At 34.8% G+C, this 24,399-nt stretch overlaps 4 protein-coding genes across 5 annotated transcripts in view; all 4 read left to right on the forward strand.

The window, feature by feature from the left end:
• Nucleotides 1-10,089, forward strand: part of LOC134845260 (uncharacterized) — a 77,014-nt gene extending 66,925 nt beyond the window's left edge. For both annotated transcript variants that reach the window (XM_063862204.1, XM_063862205.1), the window contains exons 3-4: nt 8,645-8,961; nt 9,246-10,089. In XM_063862204.1, the coding sequence (XP_063718274.1) occupies nt 8,645-8,961; nt 9,246-9,606 (678 nt within the window). In that variant the 3' untranslated portion in view covers nt 9,607-10,089. The remainder of the gene's footprint in view (nt 1-8,644; nt 8,962-9,245) is intronic.
• LOC134845262 (uncharacterized) overlaps nt 1-16,821 on the forward strand; it is a 216,052-nt gene extending 199,231 nt beyond the window's left edge. Inside the window, exons 2-3 of the mRNA XM_063862208.1 lie at nt 10,267-10,529; nt 16,369-16,821. Coding sequence (XP_063718278.1) covers nt 10,290-10,529; nt 16,369-16,719 — 591 coding nt within the window. The 5' untranslated portion in view covers nt 10,267-10,289 and the 3' untranslated portion in view covers nt 16,720-16,821. The remainder of the gene's footprint in view (nt 1-10,266; nt 10,530-16,368) is intronic.
• LOC134845257 (eukaryotic peptide chain release factor subunit 1-like) overlaps nt 1-24,399 on the forward strand; it is a 574,579-nt gene that overhangs the window by 196,246 nt on the left and 353,934 nt on the right. The window lies entirely within an intron of this gene.
• On the forward strand, nt 16,949-17,575 carry LOC134844848 (uncharacterized). The gene has a single exon (XM_063861665.1). It carries the CDS (start codon nt 16,949-16,951, stop codon nt 17,573-17,575), a length of 627 nt encoding a protein of 208 aa, XP_063717735.1.

Raw genomic sequence — 24,399 nt, forward strand, 5'->3', positions numbered from 1 at the left:
TTGTATCACAAGTGGTGCGAAAATCTGCTTCGCCTCTTTATTTTAAGTTTGGCTCAAGCTAAATTGCTTTTTTAGTTTTTTTTATTCCTTGTCGGATTGAGTATGCAAAATATAACTTCAGCTGTGTCTTTATTATTCTTTCAAGTAATAAGTATTATCATTACTCTCGCGATAATCAGGGGTGTTACAATCGGCTACTAGATTTTTTTCGTAAATAACTTTGCTTCCAGGACTCATCTGGACTTAGTGGTACCTTGTTTCATAATGTATTCGAATTTTATAGCGTTCCCGGTCAAATTGTCCTGGATGTAACGATAACGCCTGGAACGGCGAAAGTCTTGGGTTCAAATCTGATCAGGACCTGTTTTCCTCAAACGGGAAATATTCTGTTTAAACAAAATTGTCGGCCAATTATTTGTCTGATTAGCTGTGTTGTCGGCTTAGTTGTCTCATATTGGAATAGTTTTTTTTGCTGCGCGCGTTTTTCTTTAATGCAGCTTTTAGTGTTTGATTTACTCGTACAGTTTGTAATGTTTTCAACCTTGACTTCGTATTTCTTTCTGTTTTTTTTTGTATCTCTGAAAAACTTTCCCTAAATTATTTCGCTCTATTTTTTATTGGCTTAGTGACCTAATTTTGGGTCTTTTCAAGGGAAACACAGTTTTAACACTACATTACGTACTTTCCAAGTTGGTGATATGGTAACCACTCAAGTTTCTTTTTTGTTTCGTTTTGAACTTTTTTTTGACTTTTTGCAAAAAGTATTAGGTTTTTTTTTTTCAGAAACTTCCAAAAGGGATGTCAATTGAAAGACCACCTAAACCCCTGTGTGCTTGCATGCTCCGATACTGTCTCTATTACTTAAACTTTCTGTCTACAGCTTTCGAAAAAGTCTGAGGGGGATGTTTGATCCATATTTTTGATTTTTTCGTTTTCTCAAAATTTACCCCTCTCAAATCTGATTTTTTTTGTTTCAATTAAAAAAGGGTTGGAAAAGTTCACCTGTATAAGGGGCTAAACCCAAGTTTTTTTCTACTTTTACACATATATTGTAAACCTAGGAATAATCATATTTTCAATTTTGAACGTTTTTTGAATCTTTTTGACTTTTATCGAAAGTTAACCTATCAAATCTGATTTTCAAAAGTTAGTGGGAAGCTCGCCTGCATTAGCTCTTCTCAATGATTTTTCATCTTCTCACTTTTTTTAAAAAAGAAACAACTAAGGTTTTGTGCAAAGTCAATTTTTTGAAATCACACTTTTCGTGCGCATCAGTATAGCAAATTGATTCAATATTAACTACGTACCTCCAGCTTTAGCTGGGCCTCTAGTTGTTGTTCCGACCATTGAAAACGGGGAGGAACGCTGTATTGGAGTGTGTTTTATTTTTTTCCATGCACAATCAGGTACCACGAATAATCATCGGGCTGGTGGAGTGATATATCATATAAAAGCCCTTTCAGTCGTGATTCGGACCTCATTAAAAAAATTCTCAAGTGTCGAGAAAAACCGGTTTGAAATTTGTTATTTTCGTCTAATTTCGAGCGAATAGAGCGAGCGATCAGGCATACAACAGCTTAGTTATGCAAAATTTAAGGCCTATTAACTTAATTTTAAGCTAGTAAAATTAGGTTTTAGAGTTCTTAGCTTCATTTTGTTTTTTTATTCAATTTTTTAAAAAAAGATTTGTATCTATTTTGCCTATATTGCTATGAATGTCAGATATAGTTTTTAGATCATATTTTTTATCACCCCTCGCAGAAAAAACTTCACTAATTTGAAAGAACGCCTTTTCTTGTAGTTTTCAAAGACTTTGGTCTGAACATTGTGTGCGACTTGCACAATAACCGGCTATCCTTGTATATTTATCGTATTATACGAAAATTTCGGATCACATAGTTTTTTTCAACATTAATTTTTTTGACATCTTTTTAAGTGGTGCGAAGCTCCGCTTCCCCTCAGTGTGAAAAATGATTCATTATCTATGAAGCTAGAATGAGAAAAGAAATCAGTGATTTTTTCGGCCTCCTTCAGCTCATCGAATTTAACGCATCGAATTTAAAATAGTTTTTCAATTGCTACTAACAAATAGCGGGGCTTTTTCACGGGTGCTTAAAATTGGTTCATTTAAGGGAAATTTGTGGCTGCCAAGTTGAACATGTTTGTTATGAGTGAATGTGTAAAGCATCCGATTAAGTGTCTACTATTGTCATTTTTCGAGCCAATTCAACCAGCCGCATTAATCATATCATCCAGTTGGGCCCACCCCAAAGTGAGCAGTCACCTGCGCCTACTTCGCCAATTAGGGCTGCATTTCCATATTTAGATCTGAACACGACTCCTTAATCGCACTTTGACGTCGCCCTGTCTGCTGTTATTTTTGGAGCGAGGAGGGAACCTTAGTTGTATTCAGTTCCAATTATATCTTAGTCTCTAAAAAATCTATGTCACTTGCAACTCATTTTATTCAATATTTCGGCTAAAACAAGCCGTGTAATACAGAAAAACAGAAGTGGAAACTTAGTACGTTTCTGAGCGTAATGTCATATAGTATCGTGATTTCTGTTAACTGTGAAGCATCTTTCGTCAGTTTCTCAATTGATCAATGTGACAATGTCTTCATTCACTGCTAGAATTTTCAGGTCAATATACTTGGACTAATTAGTATTTAGAGATTAATTTATCGATCAATAGACAGAAGGAGAATTGACACTGGCTTTTTTTGGCTAATTCAGTTCATATAGCGTAGCCGTCCCAGTGTGAATGCAATCCAGAACAGACGAAGACCGTCCTATTCCTCATAAAATGATCTGTACTGTTTCTTGTGATATAATATTCTCTGATCGCCTCTAGCACATTCCTGCTGTCACTCAAACTCACTCATCCATTGTTCCCCCTTTCGGCATTATTGAGTGCAGCTAGCTCCACTTCATTTCACTCCAGCCGACCCCTCCTCTTCCCTCCCCTCCCCTCTCGCCTCACTTCTCCTCCCCGTCCCCCTCATCTTTACTCGTATTCTCTCTCTCTCTCTCTCTCTCCTGCCTCTAGCTGACTGGGCCCATACTGTTAGAGAAATCCCCAATTTTAATTGAATTGCTCACTGAGGCGTGAGATGGTACACCGGTCTGAATGACAGAATAAAGTAGACAGACATGTGGAATGCTGAAAAAAAATGCTTTCTTGCGTTTATGAAAAGTGTTTATGCTTGCGAATAGGAAGCATTATCAAATCGGAACGCAGGCTTTTTTCCTTGAACACAGATTGTTTAAAGGAATCAGTGAATCATTTGATGGCTTGATTTAAAATTAAATTAGTTTTTACTGGCTTATTTTGCTCGTTTTGCCTGGAAGTTATATCCATGCATGGCAATAGAAAGTGCTTGGGTTTGAATCTGACTGGGACCTGTTTTGTTTAAGCTGAAAGTTTTTGGCTCAAAAAACCAATAGTCGGCCTATCGTTTGTTTTCTTATTGTTTGTTGGCTCTGTTCTTTAGGCAATTTTCAGTTTATTTCAAAATCTTTTTATTAAATTCTTGTAATTGTGTACATAATTGAGTAAAAATAACTTTTTTCTGAGTTTTTTTGGTGATATACGATGATTTTTGCTCCCTCATTTCATTCTGTCTCAGTCAGAAGAAAACAATGAAAGGGGCTTTGTTTCAAATTTTCACACATACAAATAGTTTGAAATCATGTGTTTTTATCTGATTGCTATTGTTGCTAAAAGAACTTGCTTAGGGCTTTTTATGTCATTACTAGACCAAACTGTGCACTGGATATGCGCACAATTTTGTATCTGTATGTTCCTGGATTCCAGAGACAAGTCTTTAAACATGTTTCAAAAGGCTAGTGGATTCCATTTACAAAATTTCCGTGGATTCTACGTACAAAAATTTGTAATGTAAATTTTGTCGGCACATTGGTTTTGTTCCGGATTCCGCAATGTAAGCTGATTCCGCAAAAGTGAGTGGATTCCGCAATTTATGCGGATTCCGCTTACAACCTGTTTTTGTCCTGTTGCGGAATCCGCTTAAAATTCACAAAATGCACAATTTGGTCTCCTAATGGTTGTTGTTGTTGTTCGAGCTGCATAAAATAAATCGGTTTGAAGTCTAGTTTATCGCGAAGTAAGCAATCGATCAGTTTCCTATTTTTAATGAAAATGACTGAAATTTAATCATTTTGCATTATTTGAGATAGCAATACGTACATATTTCTCCTAGCCATAAAACCACCTTTCAAATAACAAAAAATGCATTTTGAAGAAATCCGAAAAAGTCTTAGAACAGCAACCACTCTTGTTTGTTTCAAAGTTAACTTCTTCTGCAACGGAATATTGGAACTCTCAGGAACACATAAGCCTTTTTTGAATCTGAGCTCTTTTTTATCTATTTCAAACATAAATGCGGCATTGAACTTCTAAGAGAAATCATGCGTTTCCAAACCATCTTTAAAGTGAAATTTTTGTTGTTCAGTACTTCTGAAGAAGGATGTGCTAGAATCTCTGCAAAATAATTTTGCATCATTATTCGGTGCATGTTAGCTATAAATGCATAAGGGGCCTGTAAAGTAATTTATTGAAAATCTGCTGTCAATGACTAATCACTTGAAGTTCAAGGAGCTTCTCTGCTTTGTATAAAGTGTACCAATTAGAGCTAGGTGGTTTTCACTTCAGAAAAAGGTTCATGTCTCAAGTTTACCCTTGACACATTCAATCTGTCAAACTCGAGTTTTCTCCAGAATTAACAATCAGTTTGATGATTTTTTTAAAAGTGACCTAGTTTTGTTTTTGATCAAACCTCGTTTTTACAATTGGTGGAAATAATAATTTTTGGGCCCATTGTTTTGTCTTTTTATTTAATCTATTGAGTGAATAAGAAATAATTCGTGCGAACAGGATGATCGTTATGATTGCATAAGTGTCGTGCAGATGTCCTAAGATAATTTGACAGATGAATTGTGCCAATAATAACAGATCATCCAACTGTGACTAGCAGAACCCCGGGTGCCACCGTACAACTACTACCACAACGGCTAATGTTTCAACTGCAACAACTATGTTGTATCTCATATTCTCTCCCTCCCCCTCCATGTACAGTCCTTTTTTAAAGAAATCTCCTGTCCATCAAACTTAAAGATAGATAGCGCCCTCAGTCCCAAAACGGCGCCACTAGTTGGATAATTGGTTATCAATATACTAATCTGTAATTTCAGTTTTTGTCTGCGAGTTATGAGTGATATGGCGTTTGATACATAAAAACTGAATCGGCGATAAGATCATTTGCTTTGTTTATTTTTGTTTCAAATTAAATCAAGTTTTTGGAATGCTAAATTATCATTCGTTCTCTACTCCTAATAAGATTCGAGATTAAAGTTTATCCACTCTGAAAAACTCAGAAATGTTATGAAATATGTCTCGACAGTCTCGGGTTCATTTCATCTTATTTCGACCTTTTTCTTCATTTTTATTGCTAGGCCAATTTTAACTTAGATCTCTCGACTGTGTTCTTTTGTTTGTTTTTCAGGAGAAAGTCTGAAATTTTTCCACGCTTATGATTAATTTTCCGCGGTTTAATTGCTTAAGTTCAATGCAAGTTACAGAAGCATATGAAACTCTCCCATTAAGAAGTTGTAAAGGCCGCGAACAAAAGCGAAAGACTTTGTGTTTCAAAAATTGATTCATATTTTCAGAACTCCTAGCATGGGACCGATCTTTTAGCTGAGCAATTTTGTAGCATAAAATTTAAAAACCATAGCAGAAAAACTTAAAACTACTGATGCATGATTGATTGACAGACGTAAAAAGACGCTTAGATTGGGGTTGAGCTTCACTAATTATGAAATTAGCTCACTAGAACATTTGATTATTAGACGTTCTGATCTAAGTCTTTCAAAGCGTGGCTCTCGATAGCCCCTAAAAATTAGGCCTTACGATAAATTTATGTCATTTATTTAATATAAAACAAGGTTTACAATCAAAATTTTTATCAGTTCTGTGATAATTTACTCTTTTTGTTTTTGTGGAACTTCATATTTAACAAAAAAAATTGCTGGCTCAGTTCATGTTGTCTAAATTTACAAATAGTTGTTTTCTAATTTCAGTTGTTTTACGGTCGTCTAATTTGCTTGTCGTCTAATTTTCTAAGTCCTATAGCGTTTCGCCTTAATTGTTTATCGTTCTAATTTGGCGTCATTTAATTTAAAAAAACATAACTTACACTCAAGCGCGTCGCGTTAAATTCGTTGACATTCTGATTTTGCGTCATTTAATTTTGAAAAGCATAACCTATATCTAGCGCGTCGCGTTAAATTGGGTGCCATTCTGATTTTGCGTCATTTAAGTTTGAAAAGTTTAATTGAGTTCGCGAAAAATTAAAGCTCTTCAAAACCAGATATTCAAGCGATGAAAGGTTGAAATATTTAAAGTTAATTTATAGCGAGCATCACTTTGCAAAAATTTAGGTTTTTCTGAGCAAGTTATTAAAGCTATGAAACTTTGAAATGTTTCGAGTTGTTTCGTAGACCGAATCGCTTCGCGAAAAGTATGAGAGTTTCTAAACAAGCTATTCGAGCGATGAAAATTTGAAATTTTAAAATTGATTTCATAGAGTGAATTACTTCAAGAAATGTCACTTTTTCTAAACAGGGAGATTGGTTTTTGTAGTTGATTCGTTTTAGACTGAACTGAATCTCTAAACGCAAAACTTTTGACAAAAAGTGGGCAGGTATACAGTCTAAGCTTGACGTTCGAGTACATTTTGCTTGAAGATTTTCGGGATTTTTCAGTATGAATTCTAGAATAATCCAGACTGTAAAATATTCGATGGTCGCTCTGAATCTAAGCCGTTCTGATCTCAGCTTATAAAGACGTAGTGCTCGATAGCCCTTAAAGAATAGGGCTTATGCTAAAATGATGTAATTTGTTTAATATATAAGAAGATCTTCAATAACAGGTTTGATCAGTGATCGGATAAATACTCTTTTTGTTTTTGTGTAACTTCATTCTCAGCAAAAAAATTCTGCGGGCCCGGTTTATATAGTCTGAATTTCCTGATAGTTTGCTTCTAATTTCAGTTAATTTACACGGCCCCATAACGCCTCGCCTTAAAACGTTTACTGTTGTTCCGTCTTTCGTTACGAAAGTAACAGAATATTTGTATTCTGTAACAGAAAAATTTTTTGTAACAGAAAGTAACAGTATTTCTGTAACAGAAAAATTTTGCGGGCCCATTTTTTATAGTTTAAATTTACTGATAGTTTTCTTCTAATTTTAGTTAATTTACACGGCCCCATAATGCCTCGCCTTAAAACGTTTACCGTTGTTCCGTTTTTCGTATCGAAAGTAACAAAATATTTGTGCTCGGGGTGGTTTTGTTTTCTTCGACTTTTTAATTAGCCATCATTGAAAAGGTATTGTTGGAAAAAGCTTAAATTTGAAAAGATATTTCACCTGTAATCATTTTTCGTAAAGTTACGGGGGTTTAAAGATTGCCATTTTGGCCAATTTGGGACAGTTAACGCGCGATACATTTCATGCTATTAACGCGTAAGTGGAGATTTAATCTTTCTTAGAAATCGCTCCTAATTGGTTGAAGGAATGTTATTTGCCATAATTGATATGTTAACAGGAAAGAAATCTATCACTTTGAACTTTATATGGAATGTTATTACAGCTCTATAGACCTTAAGAGACAGTCGGAACTTTCAATGCTTCGCCTTGATGCGAGCAGTCTTGTTCTAATTTGGCGTCATTTAATTTTGAAAAGCATAAATTATATCTACCGCGTTGCGTTAAATTATTTGTCATTCTGATTTTGCGTCATTTAATTTAGACAACTTAATTAGATTTTGTTTTTTTTCTGTAACCCAATTGTATTCAGTAACGCGTTTGTCCAACTGTCATTTTTTTGTATTCTGCTCTGATGTAATAATTTTGTCACTGACTTCACTGCTTGTAGGTGTTCTCTGCGCCAGGAGTAGGATGTAGCATTACTCTTTTATTATATTTTGTAATACCAAATAAGAGTGGACTTTGGCATTTTCGCGGATGACTTCTCTTCAAGGATCATATCTAATAAACAAACATCCAATTATTAACTAGACCTCGAGGCTTTAGAAATTGTAATATCGATTTATCAATGAAATCCCAAATGAGACAAAATATCTTACACGTATTTCTGATTTCGAAAGGTACTGAATATCCTTAATTTTCTTTCAAATATGCTGTGATTTTTTTTGTATTAATAGAATACAAGAATAAAATGATTAATTTTTGATGTTGGCATCAATGTTTTTGACCGGAAATAAGAAACTGAATTTACCTTTATTATTTTCGATTATAGCGTGCTGTTGTTAACGATCAGAAGCAGTGGTTAGATTTTTGTTTAAAAAGTTGAGAGTTAGTTGTGTTTCGACTGCCAAACACTTCATTCATGTTCTCCTTTCTTCTCAATGAAGAATTCATTAATGCGTTTAAAGCTACAAAACGTCTCAGCGTAGCAATGTGTTCAGATTAAAAATGAGATTGGGGTGGTTTCTTCTCGTTTAATAACTAGAAGCTCGGTCGACCGGTTCTCGACATGTCCAGTTTTCAGTATCTTTTTCATCTGCTTTTGAATTTGTTTCATCCTTCTTTTTCATTTCAGCAAATGACAATTCTGGACAAGCGTGGCGGCCAAGTGGGCGTGAAGAGGGCGTGTCTGGAGAAGTTCCTTACCTCGTACGTCATGTTCGTCGCCCCCAACTCCACATCCTCCAGGGCACTGACTGAGGCCATAGTGATGTCCAGTCAGATGAGCTCCTCATCGGCGTCGGCCACACACCTCACGAACAGTGGTGGACACTATGGCTCCTCCTCATCCTCCTATTCTTCCAGCAGTGGTTACAACAGTCGATACAGTTCTAGTGATCCCAACATCGCAAGTGACGAGCCAGACAGGCATTCCACTCGCGATGATTCAACGTAAGTTTCTGTAGTACTTAAGGGTGTTACTTAGCCCTTGATTTTACAAAAGCATACAAACAAATAAAAATCATTTAGACCAGCTGAATCAAAATACTAAAGCAATGAATTAATTCCGTTTTTGGGTGGATATTGATCATTATTTTTTTGCATTTTTAGTTTTAAACTCAAACTCTTTTTAGCGTCCTATCGCGTATTAACTTGTCCCTGGTAGCAGGGTTTGCAATGTCTTTCAATGCCATTTGAATACCGGTTTCATCGTCTTTTGTTTTGAATTTTCCCAGGTCTATCAAAGATAAGATCAAAGACTTGTCGAAGCTAACCCTGGACGAGATCTGCAATGGGAATGACAAGCGAGTTCCCTGTAGAAATAACTACCTGGACGGGGAGGTATGCCGCATCCAGTGTTGCAGCACCCCCTTCTGTAACTCGGCCCCCCACTCCCGCCTAACGAACTCACAGTACCACCCTCTAATCAAGTTATCATTAATCCTCATACTCACACACTCCATATTGCAGCAGTTCCTCTTCACAGGAACGGCAATGACGTCATTCTTATGCAACCCCTCCAAGACTGAACAAACCCGAAGTCATACACGAACAACATCTAGAAGACGAAAGAGTGAACAACAGAACACTACTTAATCTCGTTTTTACAGGACTCATGTATTAGATGACATAGACATTGTTTACCATAATATTTTATTTTTGAACCAATTTCTCTCGATTTTTTTTGTTTATTTACTTCAGTTTGTAAATTAGTCCTTTCCAGTTGTATATTGCAGATACTTGCTTGAATTTTTCTGATTCAATAATTTAAAAAGCTCGTTTATAAATTAAATAATGCAAATCACAGCGTCTGAGTTACGGCGATGATGATCATGATTATCAGAGTAGTTTGTCGTATGTTTGATCCATCTAGATCTAATCTAATTTTTTTCTGGTTGCTCTTAGTGCTTTCACTTAGACCGATGCTTTCTTGTGTTTTAAAGAGAACGAATTCGAAGCGTAATGTGACTCTGCAATATGTAAATTTGAATCGTTAATTTGTAAATTCCGTAATTATTAATGAGAGAAATAACTACCTAATTTGAGTTGACCACTATTTTTTGTAATTAGACTCGAATATATTTTATCTACAGGTTTTTTCACAAAATTCCGTTTGTGGGAAGTCTTCCGATGCTGCGAGGAAGTCAAATTTGTGTAATGCTAGCAATGGTTTACTCTAAATGAGTATTTTTATCAGGAAGTACGACAGTGATGACTACTGGATAAATTTAGTGAATGAAAAGAGTTATTAATTTCAGGTTGTTGAAATTAGTTTTGAAATGGGTGGGGTGAACAGCCGGAATGGCATGAATTCTTCTAACAGTAGTCGCATTTCACTCGAGAACGACTTCAGTTCCCATGACGGTCCAGTGTCTGTCTACTTCACAGACAGTGCTATCAATTTACTCACCAACAATACTCCGCCAGACACAAGGCAGAGTCAGAGCAACATAGACCAGTCTATGTTTGACAGAATAACAGCCATAGCATACCAGAGGGGCAAGAATGACGCAAACAAGGTAGGCTAGTCTGACTAACGAAAAATTAAATATTTTTTGTCTGTTTCTATCAGTTATAGCGGAAGTTATTTGTGGCCTTCATGCTTTAGAGACGACCGATAAACATCCTCCATTCTTATTTCTAATTTTCTTACTTCTAATTTTGATTTCATTCGTTGAATTAGCTATCAGAAAAAAGTTCAGTTTTTCATTTTGCAATTTTACTCAAGTGGAGCGTTTTGTTATTTATTTACGAAACCCATTTTTTAAGACGAGCACGAAATAATTTACCAAAGTTCACTATACATAGCGAAGTTTTTTTCAAATATAATTGCATCACATATCGAAGTTCGATTTAATAATCAACGAGACCAGCTGATCTGTATTTTGCTTACCGTGTGGATTAAAGAGTCCAATCAAGATAGGTTGTCAGTAAGCATTTAGGAAAAAACACAAGATACAAGCTTACTTTTTATGGGCTAATGTTGTTCCGACTACTTTCGAAGAAAGTGATGGAATATTTGTGTTCGGGTTTTTTCTCCAGACCAAATTCCATTTATTAACAAGGCCTTTTTGACGGATTTTTTTACCATCTGAAAGTTATTATTGTCTTGAGAGCAACTTTAAAAAGAAATTTCACTTGTTATTTTTTTTCGTAAAGGTATGGGGGTTTAAAGATGCTAATTTGGCCAAATTGGGACAATCAAATCGAGATATATTTTATGCTATTAACGGGTAATCGGCGATTTAATCCAGCTGAGAAATCGTTCCAAATTTAATTGAGGCTTGCCTATCATTCCCAATAATAGGTTTCTAAAGGTTAATTATATCACTTCAAACTTGATTAACGTGTAGGGGATAATGTTCAAAACAAACTCAATTTTGTTTTTTTTTCATAATTCCCGTTAAAACTGAGCAGCATTGTTTGTGCTTACTAAGTTTGTGCCTAAGTTGATACTCAACATTCAGAGTCCTACCTGATATTTTTCTATTTTGAAAATCAGACAGTGAAAACCCCTAGATCTAACAAAGGCAACCTTCAGCAACAACTAAAGTCTTAGTTTAAAACTGAGTTGTTGCTAAAGGTTGCCTTTGTTAGATCTAGGGTTTTCACTGTCTGATTTTCAAAATAGAAAATTATCAGGTAGGACCCTGAATGTTGATTATCAACGTAAGCACACACTTAAGAAATTCACATTCGTACACTGAAAGTAGTTGGTTTTTGAGCCGTCCTAACGGTGCCGAATTTAGATTAAGCTAAAGGTTTTCTTCTGCGAATTGAATGGGGTTGACCTTGGATTAGCTGTAGCATCCATACGTCAGCATACAATTTTGAATACAAGACGTTTTATTTTACGTACGGTTGCAATTAAGCTGGTTTCGAGGCACGATTCGACATGAATTACATTATTTCTAAAGAATTATTCATGCCCAAATACTTGCATACTTAATCTGATGCCTAACTTTTTTCAATTTTGTGTTTTTGGGTTATGCCACTTACAGAAATTTTCTTAACCTCTCATGTTTGAGATGAAGTGCATTCTAGGATGACTGTTTTTGGTTGCGTCAGCAATGAGAAAAATCTTCTGTTTATGGCAAAAATTGGTTACTTCGAATTAAAGGCATCGTTATATTCTCGTATGCATAGGTCTTTCATAGTTTTACGGAATGCATTTTTCACACTTGCGAAGCGAGTGTATTAGTACGAACCTTTTTTTCAACCTAAGTCGCAAATATTGGTGCTAATTTTTGAGCACCTTTACAGCTTTTTGATAGCATGGGCTTTGACTTTCGAATAGTAAAAATTTATTACAGTTGATGCTTTTTTAATTCATCAAATGAACCGAAAAAAGTGATTTGTTTCAAACAACATAACAATAATGAAAACTCGATTTCAGAAATTTTCTATCTCGCAATTTTTTGAAATGCATAATTTATACATAATGTGGCTTTATGTTTTGCGAATTGTTACATGCAAAGTTAGTGTGGATGCCTTCAGTTTGTTTTATTCCAATTTATTACTTGCAAAGTTGAGTCTATTTGTACTTGGTGCCACTTTTGCTGAATAGATTTGACAATTTATTAGCATATGTAGCTGCTTTATTCATGACTAGTGTTTTTTTGTTGTTAAGCTTGCGTGGCTGAGTGGATAGTGCGTGAGAGTCAAATTTTCTTGATTGCAGTATGTCGCAGACTGGAATCCTACACGTAGCCGAGTTTTTGCTAATTCGAGGCTTATTATTACTTTTTCTTATTTCACTTGATAGAGCTGCTAGTGGTTTTATGGTCATATTTTCGCAAGTGTTTGCGAAGCGCAGCTTCGCCTCTGTGTAAAAATGGGGCCATAGTTGTTTTTGATCATTTTTTGTACCATTTTTATGGAAAGGAAAAAAAGTTGTTGCATTTGAAAGTTGAATGAGGAAAACGCCTTCTTGAAGTTAATCATGTCCGTTAATTTGAGAGCAATCATTAGCAGTAGATTGTTCCCATTTTCATCACCAGCAGATATTCTGTTTATCCAAATGAGTCCTTATTAATGAATATCGTTTGTTGGTCTGCTCCTTAAAAAAAGAACATTTGTTTTCCTTTTTAGAGTTATTGGTTCTTATATTTTTGGTTTTCCTGTATATGTACTTGGCCTATATTACTGAAATTACTGAAATATTCAAGAACACTTTTTGCAGAGGTAAGTGGTTATCAGTGGTAGAAGAATCAAGCATAGAAACAAACATTTCTTTTGATATCCTCCCACGTATTTGTTAAAGAAGTTTGAAGGTTTGCTTATTAGTTTTTCGAGCTGATTCGAACCTATTTAAAATATTTAATTTGCTGTCTTATCCAAATTTAATCTAACTGGTTTGTTTTTGTTATTAGTATTTTTGATGTTTCGGAACGATGGGGAAGCGTACTTTTATCACTGCTATTTTCCATTTATGTGAAAACTTGATGAATTGTTCCAAATATACGGCTTGGACTTCGTTAGAGCTCCCCTCGGCGTTACTTGCTGTGATCGATCAGGTCTATATTTGAGTCTATTTGATATCATTTGGGAGTACCTTCGAGGAAAAAATCATTTCAATTGGAGATTATCAGGCAATTTTTTGTTCTATAAAACTTTTACTAATATGCTGTCAATGTCTCTAGCTGCAAACTGATCCATACATGTTTTCGAGTCATTGGCAATACGTGACAAAACATCTTATCAATATTTTTTCTATAGCTTTAGCTGACCAGTTTAGTCTTTGGTGCGTCGATATTTAAATCTCCGCAAACACTAACATGTTTTCATGATTAGAGATTCGAGTAGTGAATAATCTAAACAATCAATGAACTCTTATTTGTTGATGTTGGATGAATTATACATAAGTATTGAAAACTTATGATGAGATTTTGACTGTTATAGCTTTTTCATGAATTGAAGTAGCTCTTCAATGATTTTGCTTCCAGTTATAGCTCCACCCAATACCCTCCGCCTTTTGCACTTAGGCGTATAGTCAGGGTTCAGTAGTAGATACTAAATTCGGTGGAGATTCAAGATAGTTTGTAACTGCGTTCAAGTCTCCGGCATGCTTTTTTACTTTGCTCTGAAAGCAGCATGGAAATAAGTGTTTTTTTTTGTACTGAGTCGGCTCCTGATTCAAGTGACAAAGGAAGTTTATGTTGTTGCCTGTGTTTTCGAGAGTCATTTTCATGGCTGGTTGAGTTCGATTGACTATTGGTAGAACAAGCTGTCGCAAAATGTCTCTTTTCTTTAATTTTGCCGTTATTCTGCCATTGTAGATAAAACTTATTTTTGCCTGAACTGCTGCTGGCCTCTTAAATTTCCGTTTTTAGATAGAACTATTGGTAAAACAAGGGTTTCCTTCATCGCTTAGTTTAAAAAAATCACTTTGCTTGTTAGTATAGTATTGTTTTGTTTATGGAGATGGTGCAACTGGAAGCAATTCGTCAGTTGACGTAACCTGAACTGGCTCCAACGTTGAAGCGTTCGAATTTCGTACGAAGGTTTTTGGTTACTGGTTAAATACTGAAAAGCCCACAATTCTTGTTTCTACATCGACTTTTCTATCTATTGGCAAAGGGTATTCTTGAAAGATAATAACACAATTTTCAGAATAACGATTATTTTTAATCCAGTTTTTTTTTGTTCAGTAAGTTATGTTTGTGTCTCTATGATAGATGAGTTCGTTTTTCAGCGGCCATTTCGATGATGTAACCGTTACTCATGTGATGATGTAACCGCATGATGCAATAAAAATAGAAGTGGAAATTGCGAGACTGGCAAGCTCGGAACAAAATCAGCCCGACTGTATACATCAAACCTTCAGAATAAATCTATGAAAATAAGACAGGAGTTGATTTAAAAAGTGGGCAAGATCTGCTGATATAACAAATTATGATATAAAATGGCGAAAGTGAGTATTACGAAATGTGTTTGCACAAATGAAGCATGCGGACAATGGCCATTATGCGGTGGGTTGGATCGCATAGCTTGTGACCTCTTACTCAAGATTTCAGTTAAAAATCTATTTTCTTCTAAACATTTTTTTTGTAAATTTTTGTTGCATGGCTTAGTCAATATTTAATTGGCGATCAGCTCATCATAATTTAATATTTTATATCATGTTATTGTACTGCAAGACTCTTTGATTGTTGGATTTTTTCGTAGCTGTTTGTAAGACTAAGTATAGATTTTTTTCTGGACTTAAGTAACGAACATGACACGTTCAGTGAGCGTCAATAAGTCCAATTTACGGAACTCAAAAACATGTTGGGCCAAAATTTCTAAAACATCAGGTTTCTTCAATACTGATTTCATTGTACGGTCTTTTCCTGGGGTTCAAGCCTGCTTAGGATGTACTTTTCCTTAGCTTTGTTAAAGTAAAGCGGCTAATGATTAAAGCTTTTTTATTCACTTTTGGTCTGGTAAAAATGCTCAGCAATATTTTGGCATGGGTTGCGAACTAATGCTTAAATGTTTGAAATTTTACTGTTTTGTTCTTTTTCGTTTGATTTCTCTTTGACCTCAAAGGACGTTTGTTCGCAGATTGTAACTGGTAATATCCCAATCCAGTTTTGGTTTGAAAGAGAGCTACTAGGTAAATCAGCGTAATTCAGCCTTTATTGGTGATAAATTCCAAATAAATTCAGCTCTTGATTATGTTTGATGCCATAAACAGGCTGAGAGCGGCAGACGACCTTTTATCTGGTGTTGCTTCGCTGTCGCCGCCTGAAAAGAGTTCCTGAAGATCTATTACTGTTTCAACCTCCTGTCATTTGATGCGCAATCCTTTTTCAATGAGTTGCGAAAATCAAAAATTTTGTTATGTAAGATCTTTTGGACATAATAGAGAACCCGGTCAAAAGCTTCTTTATTGAAGTACAGCTGCATGTCGGCATATTTCGATTGCCATTGTTGATTTCTCATTTTGTTGTTTATTTTTTGTTTTCTGGCTACTTTGTCATTATCTTAATTAAAGCTGAAACCGGTCTTTTTTTAGATTTCTCTAGTATTTTGACAAATAAGTTAAGCATGAGCAAGTAATTCAATGTTCGTACTCTCAACTGGCAAATTCTTTTTTTTTGCATTGTGTGTTTTTGTCTGCGTTCTTTGAATCATCACTTCATTAATAATAGCTTCTTTTTCGGATGCGTTATTTGAAAATAAGAAAAATACTAGTGAAAACTTCGATAATCATGACTTTTGAAAAGCAATCATGATAATTCATTTTATCGGGCGCTGAAAAAGCTTTCGCGCAATACATGCTAATTCGGCTCGCATGTTAAAAGGTATTCTTGACTTTTTTTACCTGTAGATGTGAACTAGAGCGAACAGATTTTTTTGAACATTGTGTCGTAGGAGAATGAGGGTATCATTAGGAGCCAGAAGCACTCGATCAGTCAGCAGTGGGAGACCATCCAGAGCAACCGGAAGAAGTGGTCGCAGGAACTCATAGACAAATACAAGGAGGACCTGAGTGCCGACTTGGACAGAACTTCCAAGAAGTTCTCTTCTATCGACACAGAATTGGTGTGCGAGAAGGAACAAAACGAGATCCTCAAGTGTTACACTGAGAACAAGAATGCGACCTTGAATTGTGAGAACCAAGTGAACTTGTTTGACCTCTGTATTCAGGCGAAGAGGAGGCAAATGAAGAGTCCAGTAACTGCTCCTTCGGAAGATGATGCAAACGTTGAGACCGAGAGATGATCTATTGAGAAGTGTACCTATCAAGGCAGAACAGAACTGAGAACTGATAAATTATGATTGAAATCGTGACGTTGTTTTTCCGAATAAGTACAAAATTGGAAATTCATTGTTTGAATTAGGTTCAGATATATCCAGCTCATGAAAAAAATTGAATCTCATCTGATTTAATTTTTTTGCTCAATGTTTAATTTTTTGTTTCTATTTAAAATATTTTTCAGATTTTGTAATCATGACGAGAACGAGTCGTATGGATTTTAACAGAAAGAAACCCGAGAAGCAGGAGGGCTCTTCTTGGAATGAAATACAGAGAGACGTCTCGAAAGATCACGCCACAAAATTGAAGTCAAAAGAAGGTCAATTCAAAAACTTTCCTTGTAAAACTGCTCTCAAGAAACACTGTTTGAAGTGCAAAAAGCCCGGTCACTTAGTGTCCTGTTGCCCAGAAGGAGCCGACAGAGTTGAGACAATGCTCTGCTTCAACTGTGGAAGTCTGGAGCACACCTTAAAAAGGTGCAGAAAACCCAGAGACGGGAAACTACTTCCGTATGCCACTTGTTTCGTGTGTAACGAGACTGGTCATTTAGCTTCAGCGTGTCATGAAAACCAAAACGGAATTTATCCTCGAGGGGGAGGTTGCAGAAAGTGTGGTTCCAACATGCACAAGGCCAATGACTGCACTGGACTCGCAAAGGAACCAACTGACGTCGAATGGGACGGCGAGGAGAAATTGTTCTTAAATCCTAAATCGAATAAAACTCTGAGGTCTGCAGACGCCGTCGATATTTACGAGTCAACACTAGAGAAAGAAAAGATAACCAAACTCAAGCCAGTCACAACTAAAGTTGTCAAATTTTAAATTTCATTGGATATATTGTTGTTAAAAGTATCCAAATAAGTTTTTTGGTATTTGTTCATATTTTTTCGAGATAGCAAGAGAAAACGACCAGCGATTTTTCACTCTTTTACAAACGAAACACTTAAGATGCTCTAGATGATGCAATGGTTATGTTGCCCCTCAAGTATCGTTAACCCAACTGCTCTGCGAAGAGTTCTCTGCTAATTGGACACAAATTGGCTGGCTAGTTGAATGAATTTTTTGCTGTTTTTATTTTAATTTTTGACACAATAGAAAACTGCTGTTCGTTTTCTATTTGACCCAAAAGAGAATAGTTTTTTTAGGAAATCGTCTGAATGCAAACACTAAATGATCGCTATGCAAACTTAAGCAGTTCGTAAACAGATAGTAAATTTTATTTGAAAAAGATGTCATTGCAGCTTTCACTTCGCTCACGAAAAAATATACGTTTAATTTTTTTGCAGAAAAAATGAACACTCGATTGAAATTTGGCTACATCAACCGTAAATCAGACTACCCTTTTGATTTATTGGAACAATAATTCTGTATTATTTTATCCACTGAGGTCTTGGGACGTAGTGACTTAGTTTTTATATAATTCCACACTGCTTACTGCGTCTCTTTTTGTCCCGACTTTCGAAGAAAATGGAATATTTATGCTCGGTGTGGTTTTTTTATTCAGTCAATTTTCACCGATCGAAATAATGATTTTCAACAAAATTTTTTATACCTCATTAAAGATATCAACTTCCCTAGTTCAAATGCAAAAAGATATTTCACCTTCGATTGTTTTTTGCAAAATTATTGGGGTTTGAAAATTGCTAAGTTTTATGTTCTGGGCTAAAGTATGCGGGCTTTGAAGAGTTTTTTCATAACGCTCAGAGGGTTACGCAAATTATTTATGCGTGGCGAATTATCCCGCTCAACAAAATCATTCCAAATTGAATTGAGGCTAGCTAATTGGTCGTATTAATTTCGTACGTTTCAAAATTTTACACATTGATGTCCAAAATTTATAGGTTTTCAATATTTTTCCCCAAAATTTGTTCGATATGAATTAAGGGACAGTCGAAACATTCAGGGCTTTGCCGTGATGTACGAGCTGTCTTGTTCGCATCTCAATTTGAAAGTGAAATGATGATTTAGAACCAATATGAAAACCTAGGTTGTATGTAAATCTGAGACAAATTACGATTAAACCGACAATTGGACGCTCATTTTATATTCATTTGATTGGTTTTATTAATAATTATGACTTATTTGTTGGCGTGAAGCCAGCTGTCAAGGTTATTAATTTTTTTTTATCTAACGCTTGTAATCTGGTAACCACTGGCCTTTAACTTAGCGTCGTCAGCAAACAGAATGACTTCAGCTGATTTACATATTTAGGGAATGTCATTTACTTCAACAATTAAAAGCAAAGGGCCTGAAATAAAACCTTGTAGTACATAGCAAGTCGTTTTTGAATAACTTTAATTCGGCCATTTAATTAAGATTCAAATTAATTTGATTAATCAACTGGGATACCAAAAGTTTCGAGTTTATCAGAAGTAATTTATGGTCAAGAGTATCAAAGTATTACTAAGATCCAGTAAGAAAGTATTTATTTCAAGTCGGGATTCGCTCATTCTTAATTGTTCGGTTAGTTTAGCTACAGCATTAAATTACTCGTTGAATAGCGATGAGAAATTGTTACAGAAAGTGTAAACTCGAAGTGCTAAAAAATGCTTTAGAGGAGTCTTCGGCGTTGGCTGAATTATTTTTTTGTGAAAATTTTTTTCTTGACTGAGATATTGTGCTTTTTATAGTTATTTTGTTATTGGGTTTTATTTGGTGATTTTTGGCAAAACTTTTCCCGAAACGTAAAATTTACAACAACAAAAAACATAAACTGCACAGAGACGAAGTTGTGCTTGGAAACACAAGCTAATAAGAAAAGAAATTTATACTATCTCACTAATGAAAAACTTGAAAAATTAGTCCACATTTCTCAATTGCCCCACACGCTTTATAGCGTACAAAAAGTGGTATATTTGAATAAAAAGCTTGAATAAAACAAAATTTTGGTGCCCTTGTATCTTTGCTTCATTATTCCAGCTTCCATAAAAATTAGTGGAGCTTTTAAGCTTGATGTTTTTTATTCAGACCAATTTCATCATTTAATTAAACATTTTTGATGGATTTTTTTATTATGTGAAATCAGTGCCTTGAGCTCTAATTTTTGACGTCATTAAGGTTTTGATTGTTTTTGTGAAATAATATTGCTTTAAAAACTGTCATTATAGGATAAATAATGCGCGCTTTTTTTGGATGAAAAGGAACATTAATTATCAAAACTGAAAAAGTTCGAAACTTTCAATTATGAAAGCTCAATCAATGAAAAATTTTGCAGTTACCTCAAAAGCCAGTGATAGTACTCAAAGCTTTGCTCTGACAAAAGCACTCTTATGGCAATTTCGAATGGTTTCCGAGCCGGTTTAATTCGACGATCAAAGACCGACTTTTGACTAAATTATTTTATAGACTGAAAAAACAATGTTTTTGCAACACATATTGTAACCAGTACTTGTTTTTCCGCTAATAATAGACGGATATTTGCATAAATTATTGTCTGCTTCAAGGTCTATGCCGCGTTATTTATGATTTTTCGTATGCCTCGTAGCAATACACAAGAACCTAAATAACAGTCGAGTGATTGCGATACAAAGAAAAAAAAACTTGAAAGGCAAAGCTACCCTTTACAGAGTGTTTTCGAAGCTTTTTTTATTACTCTCTCATTTCACAAATATAGGTTATTTAAGTGATTCTTTCGATGATGCGGAATAAGGATGATGCATTTTTGAATTGGGTTGTTTTTTGGTGGCGCATGCTTTTGGGATTTAATGAATTTTGCGTTCATTTTGTTCTTAACAAAATACTTTAGTGCTGAAATTAAACAACCGTATAAAATAAAGTGAAACAAAATTTTAAAAACCATTTTTCAAATTGGGTTGTTTTTGGCCAAAAAATGATGAGAACAAATATTGCTTAGAATTTTAGTAGCTTCTGCGTAGTGCATTTCTTTTTGTGAACTTTTGAACCAAACTTACACCCTTAAAACGGGCCTCCTGATTTGGTTCAAAATTAGGGACGTAAGCAGTGTCAATTGTTGTTATTATTATATCAATCGACCCTGTTCACCTCGTTAACTTTGAACCACACCTGAATTCACCCGTTTTAAGGAGGAAATTTTGTCTTAATTATTTATGGCAATACCATTTGTTGCGCTTATTATGACACTTATTTATGACAAAACTATTATCTAATGATATAAAAACTGCCGTTTTAAAACAAGAGACCCGATTTGTTTCAAAGTCTATTTAATCTTTAATGTGAGTCATTTTAAAAATGGAAATCTGACAAGAATCTCAGACGATTTTTTTGAAAACACTATTACCAAGTGATCAACATAGGTCTCCTGAGTAGAAAAACTGTTTCAGCTGCTGTATAATATTAGATAATAAGTTTTCGCAAAAAATCGAGCATATTTATCCCAATTATTTACATTCGTACCTCGGATGTTAAGTTGTACTCTAATTGGGTCTCGTCTTCGTGGGTTTTGTTAATTGAAAAAATAAGCTAAAATTAATAGGTTAAATTGTGAACCGTTTTTTAAAAACAAAAGGACCTTCTGAATCAAACCAACCACTGTTAAGAAGATTTCAGTGTCTGGAAACCTTTGTAAATAAATGATTTAAATGCAAAGCACAATTTTCAATCAAAAATTGTTGTTTCGACTTACGTAACGAAAGTAACCGAATATTTGTGCTCGGGGTGCGTTGTTTTTTCTTCAGACAAATTTTTTAACCGACTTTTTAACTAGCCATTTTTGACGGAATTTTTTTATATCATTCGAACGCTATTGTTGTCTTGAGCTTCAATTTGGAAAGATATTTTACCTGTTTTAATTTTTTCATAAAACTATGGGGGTTTAAAAAATTGCCATTTTGGACAGTTTGCGACAATTTACGCGCGATATATTTCGCGCTATCAACGCGTAAGCAGAGATTTAATCCGTCTTTGAAATAGCTCCAAATTAGTTGAAGGAATATTATTTGCCATAATTGATATAATAACAGGAAAGAAATCTATCACTTTGAACTTTATATGAACGTGCGGGGATGATTTTAACAAAAAATCTAAAATTTGAAGAAAAAATTCATTTCGCTTTATTTCATTCAATTTTTTTGTTATTACTGCTCCATAGACCTTAAAAGGCAGTCGGAACATTCAGGGCTGCGCCCTGATATGAGCAGTTTTGATGGCTTTTGCTAAATTTTGTCGGTTTTCTGTTCGTAATTTAATTTCAAGTTATCTACTTATCGATGTTTTTTCTTTGAGCTCACAAAGATCTGTCTAAGTTTCCATTGAGATGCATCCGTGAATAAGAGTTGCTTTTAAAATAACTTGATTGTATGTAGATTTTGATTTTGATCATTCGAACAAATCGGTAACAGCCTGCAAATAAAGTATTCTGCTGATAAACCATCCTTTGACCGAAAAATAATTCAGTAAAAAAAGTGTTTGTGGCAAATCTACAAAATTCAAAGAATAGAAACTATAAATAAACAACAAAAAAAAATCAAATTGTTTTTTATTCCGTTGTGTAAAGTTTTCATGGTAGAGATTCAGAAAGAAAATCCTCCGCAGCATACGCTCAAATGGATTCAAAAGTTGCTCAGACGTTTCTTTTTTTTTCGTTACATGCTTGTTTTTGTAACTAATTGATTTTTCCCAGCTATTGATTTTTTCATTCAAAAGTTTGCATACGTCATTCGTTTGATAGGTGTTTCAGTTTAAATGATGAAAAATAAATTTTACAGGAAAACTTTGTACTTTACGGGAAAAGGTGTACCATGCAGAGAGAGTCGGTATTGCATTACTGTCAGATTCTAATGCCAAAATTTTTGGATGCATTTTTTTGTTTTTCTTTCAACATCAATAAAAATGAAAAAATTGGTAATTACTTCTTGTGTGAATCAATTTTTTATGCTTGCCTTTTTTCAAAAAATTACCTACATTATATCATTTTTTTTCAATTGCAAAATCAATACTTTTCTTCGGAAATGGCACAAAACAGCGGTATCATCTGCACCTTGTTTGTATTCTTATTGATTTGGAAAGAATCGAAAACGAGTTTTTCTCTTAGTTCTTAGAAGGTACCTCTTAAAGCGTTTCTTGCAAAAGCTAATTCTGCTAGTTAGCTTTTTGCCAGATTTTTTGAGTTTTCTTATAACCCCAATTGGTAGAAAACAATTCTTCTGACTCATTTCTCTTTGTTTTGATTAGGAATATATGCCTGGGGTGTTCTATAAACCAATTCTTACAAAAGTTGACAGCGTACGGGTATCAGTTTAGAAATTTTTGAGTTGCAGAGCGAGTATGCTTGCATTAGGCGAAAACGCGGATGGCAACGCTGATCGAACAAATATTTGATAGTTTCAATACGCAAACTATTTATGCGTGATAAATTATCCGCACTCTTAATCATTCCAAATTTAGTTCAGGCCAACTACAGTTGATCACATTATTGTAATCAAATATTAGTACTTGCATTTGATATTGGCTATACAAAAGTTACAGTTTATCAACAATGTTTTGAACAAAAACTATTCGAAACCAGCGAAGGGGCAGTCAATTGTACAAAATTCCAAGAAGAGAAACAAAAAACAAAAAGAATAACATTGTTCATTATTCTGGCGTTTGAAGAGAAAGAGGAAAGTATATGCTCGGGGTGGTTCTTTTTATTCAGACCATTTTAATAAAACTCTTGTCCATCGGGGATTGCTCTCTTCATCTGCATACAGCCAGCCGATTGTGCACACTTTTATAGTAACATGCCACGAGTACGTATAAAACTGCTGGTTTTAATCCCGCACTGCTAAATTTTTCCAAATTGAGTTGAGGCAGCTAATTGGTTTTAATAACTCAAACCATACACGACTCAAATTGCAACACTTAAATTTTGGTATTATCAGCCTAAAATTCATATTTTTGCCAATATTTAATTTACAAAACAATTATCCGAGTCCAATTAAATGGCAGCCGGAATATTCAGGGCTTTGCCCTGATATGAGCAGTCTTGTTTTGATTTTAGTGCTGTTTAAGAACAATTTTTTTAGCTTTATGTAACCCAGCTAACAAACTGCCTTGCAGCCGATGTACGCTAGATAAATGTATGAAATAAATGTTTATAAAGCACTTCACTTATCGAGACAATAATATCAAAACTTGAAAGCGCAATTAGCGTTCGCAAATTACAAAAAAATGCCTGTTTTACTGATGCTTGACGCAAATAGACTAAATGTTTGCTACGTTGAGTGCACAAGTATCTTATGCCTACCACTGCATTTCAGTGCATGACAGCGCTTTCTCAATAGAAGTGATAACAACAAAAATATCAACCTACTACGCACCGTGTAGTCAACGCTTGCGAAATTTTTAGCATTGATGAAATTGAACTATGAGCGATGTCTGGAATGATTCAGCTGCATTATATCGACTATGGAGTAGTATTCAAAAATAGATCAATTTTGAAAAATAAATATATTTTTTTTCTTACTGAACACCGTTCCCCACACACTATGTAAAGCACAAATTGATATACTTCGCATCTTCGTTTTATTTGAACAATGACTCGACAACAGTTTATTAAAAATTTTACAGCCAATTTTTTAATCGGATTTTTTCCAATATATCGGATTTTTTCAAATTTTTGCAGCTTTTTTTGCATATTTCAGTTTTCTCCTGAAGTATTAAACGTTTTAGTTTAACTGACTGGCAAA

Source organism: Symsagittifera roscoffensis, chromosome 4, assembly GCF_963678635.1.
Source record: "Symsagittifera roscoffensis chromosome 4, txSymRosc1.1, whole genome shotgun sequence".
NCBI classification, from domain to species: Eukaryota; Metazoa; Xenacoelomorpha; order Acoela; family Convolutidae; genus Symsagittifera; species Symsagittifera roscoffensis.

Bases quoted from the DNA above. Each gene is read 5' to 3' on its own strand.
- LOC134844848 (XM_063861665.1), top strand. From the start codon at position 16,949: ATGACGAGAACGAGTCGTATGGATTTTAACAGAAAGAAACCCGAGAAG.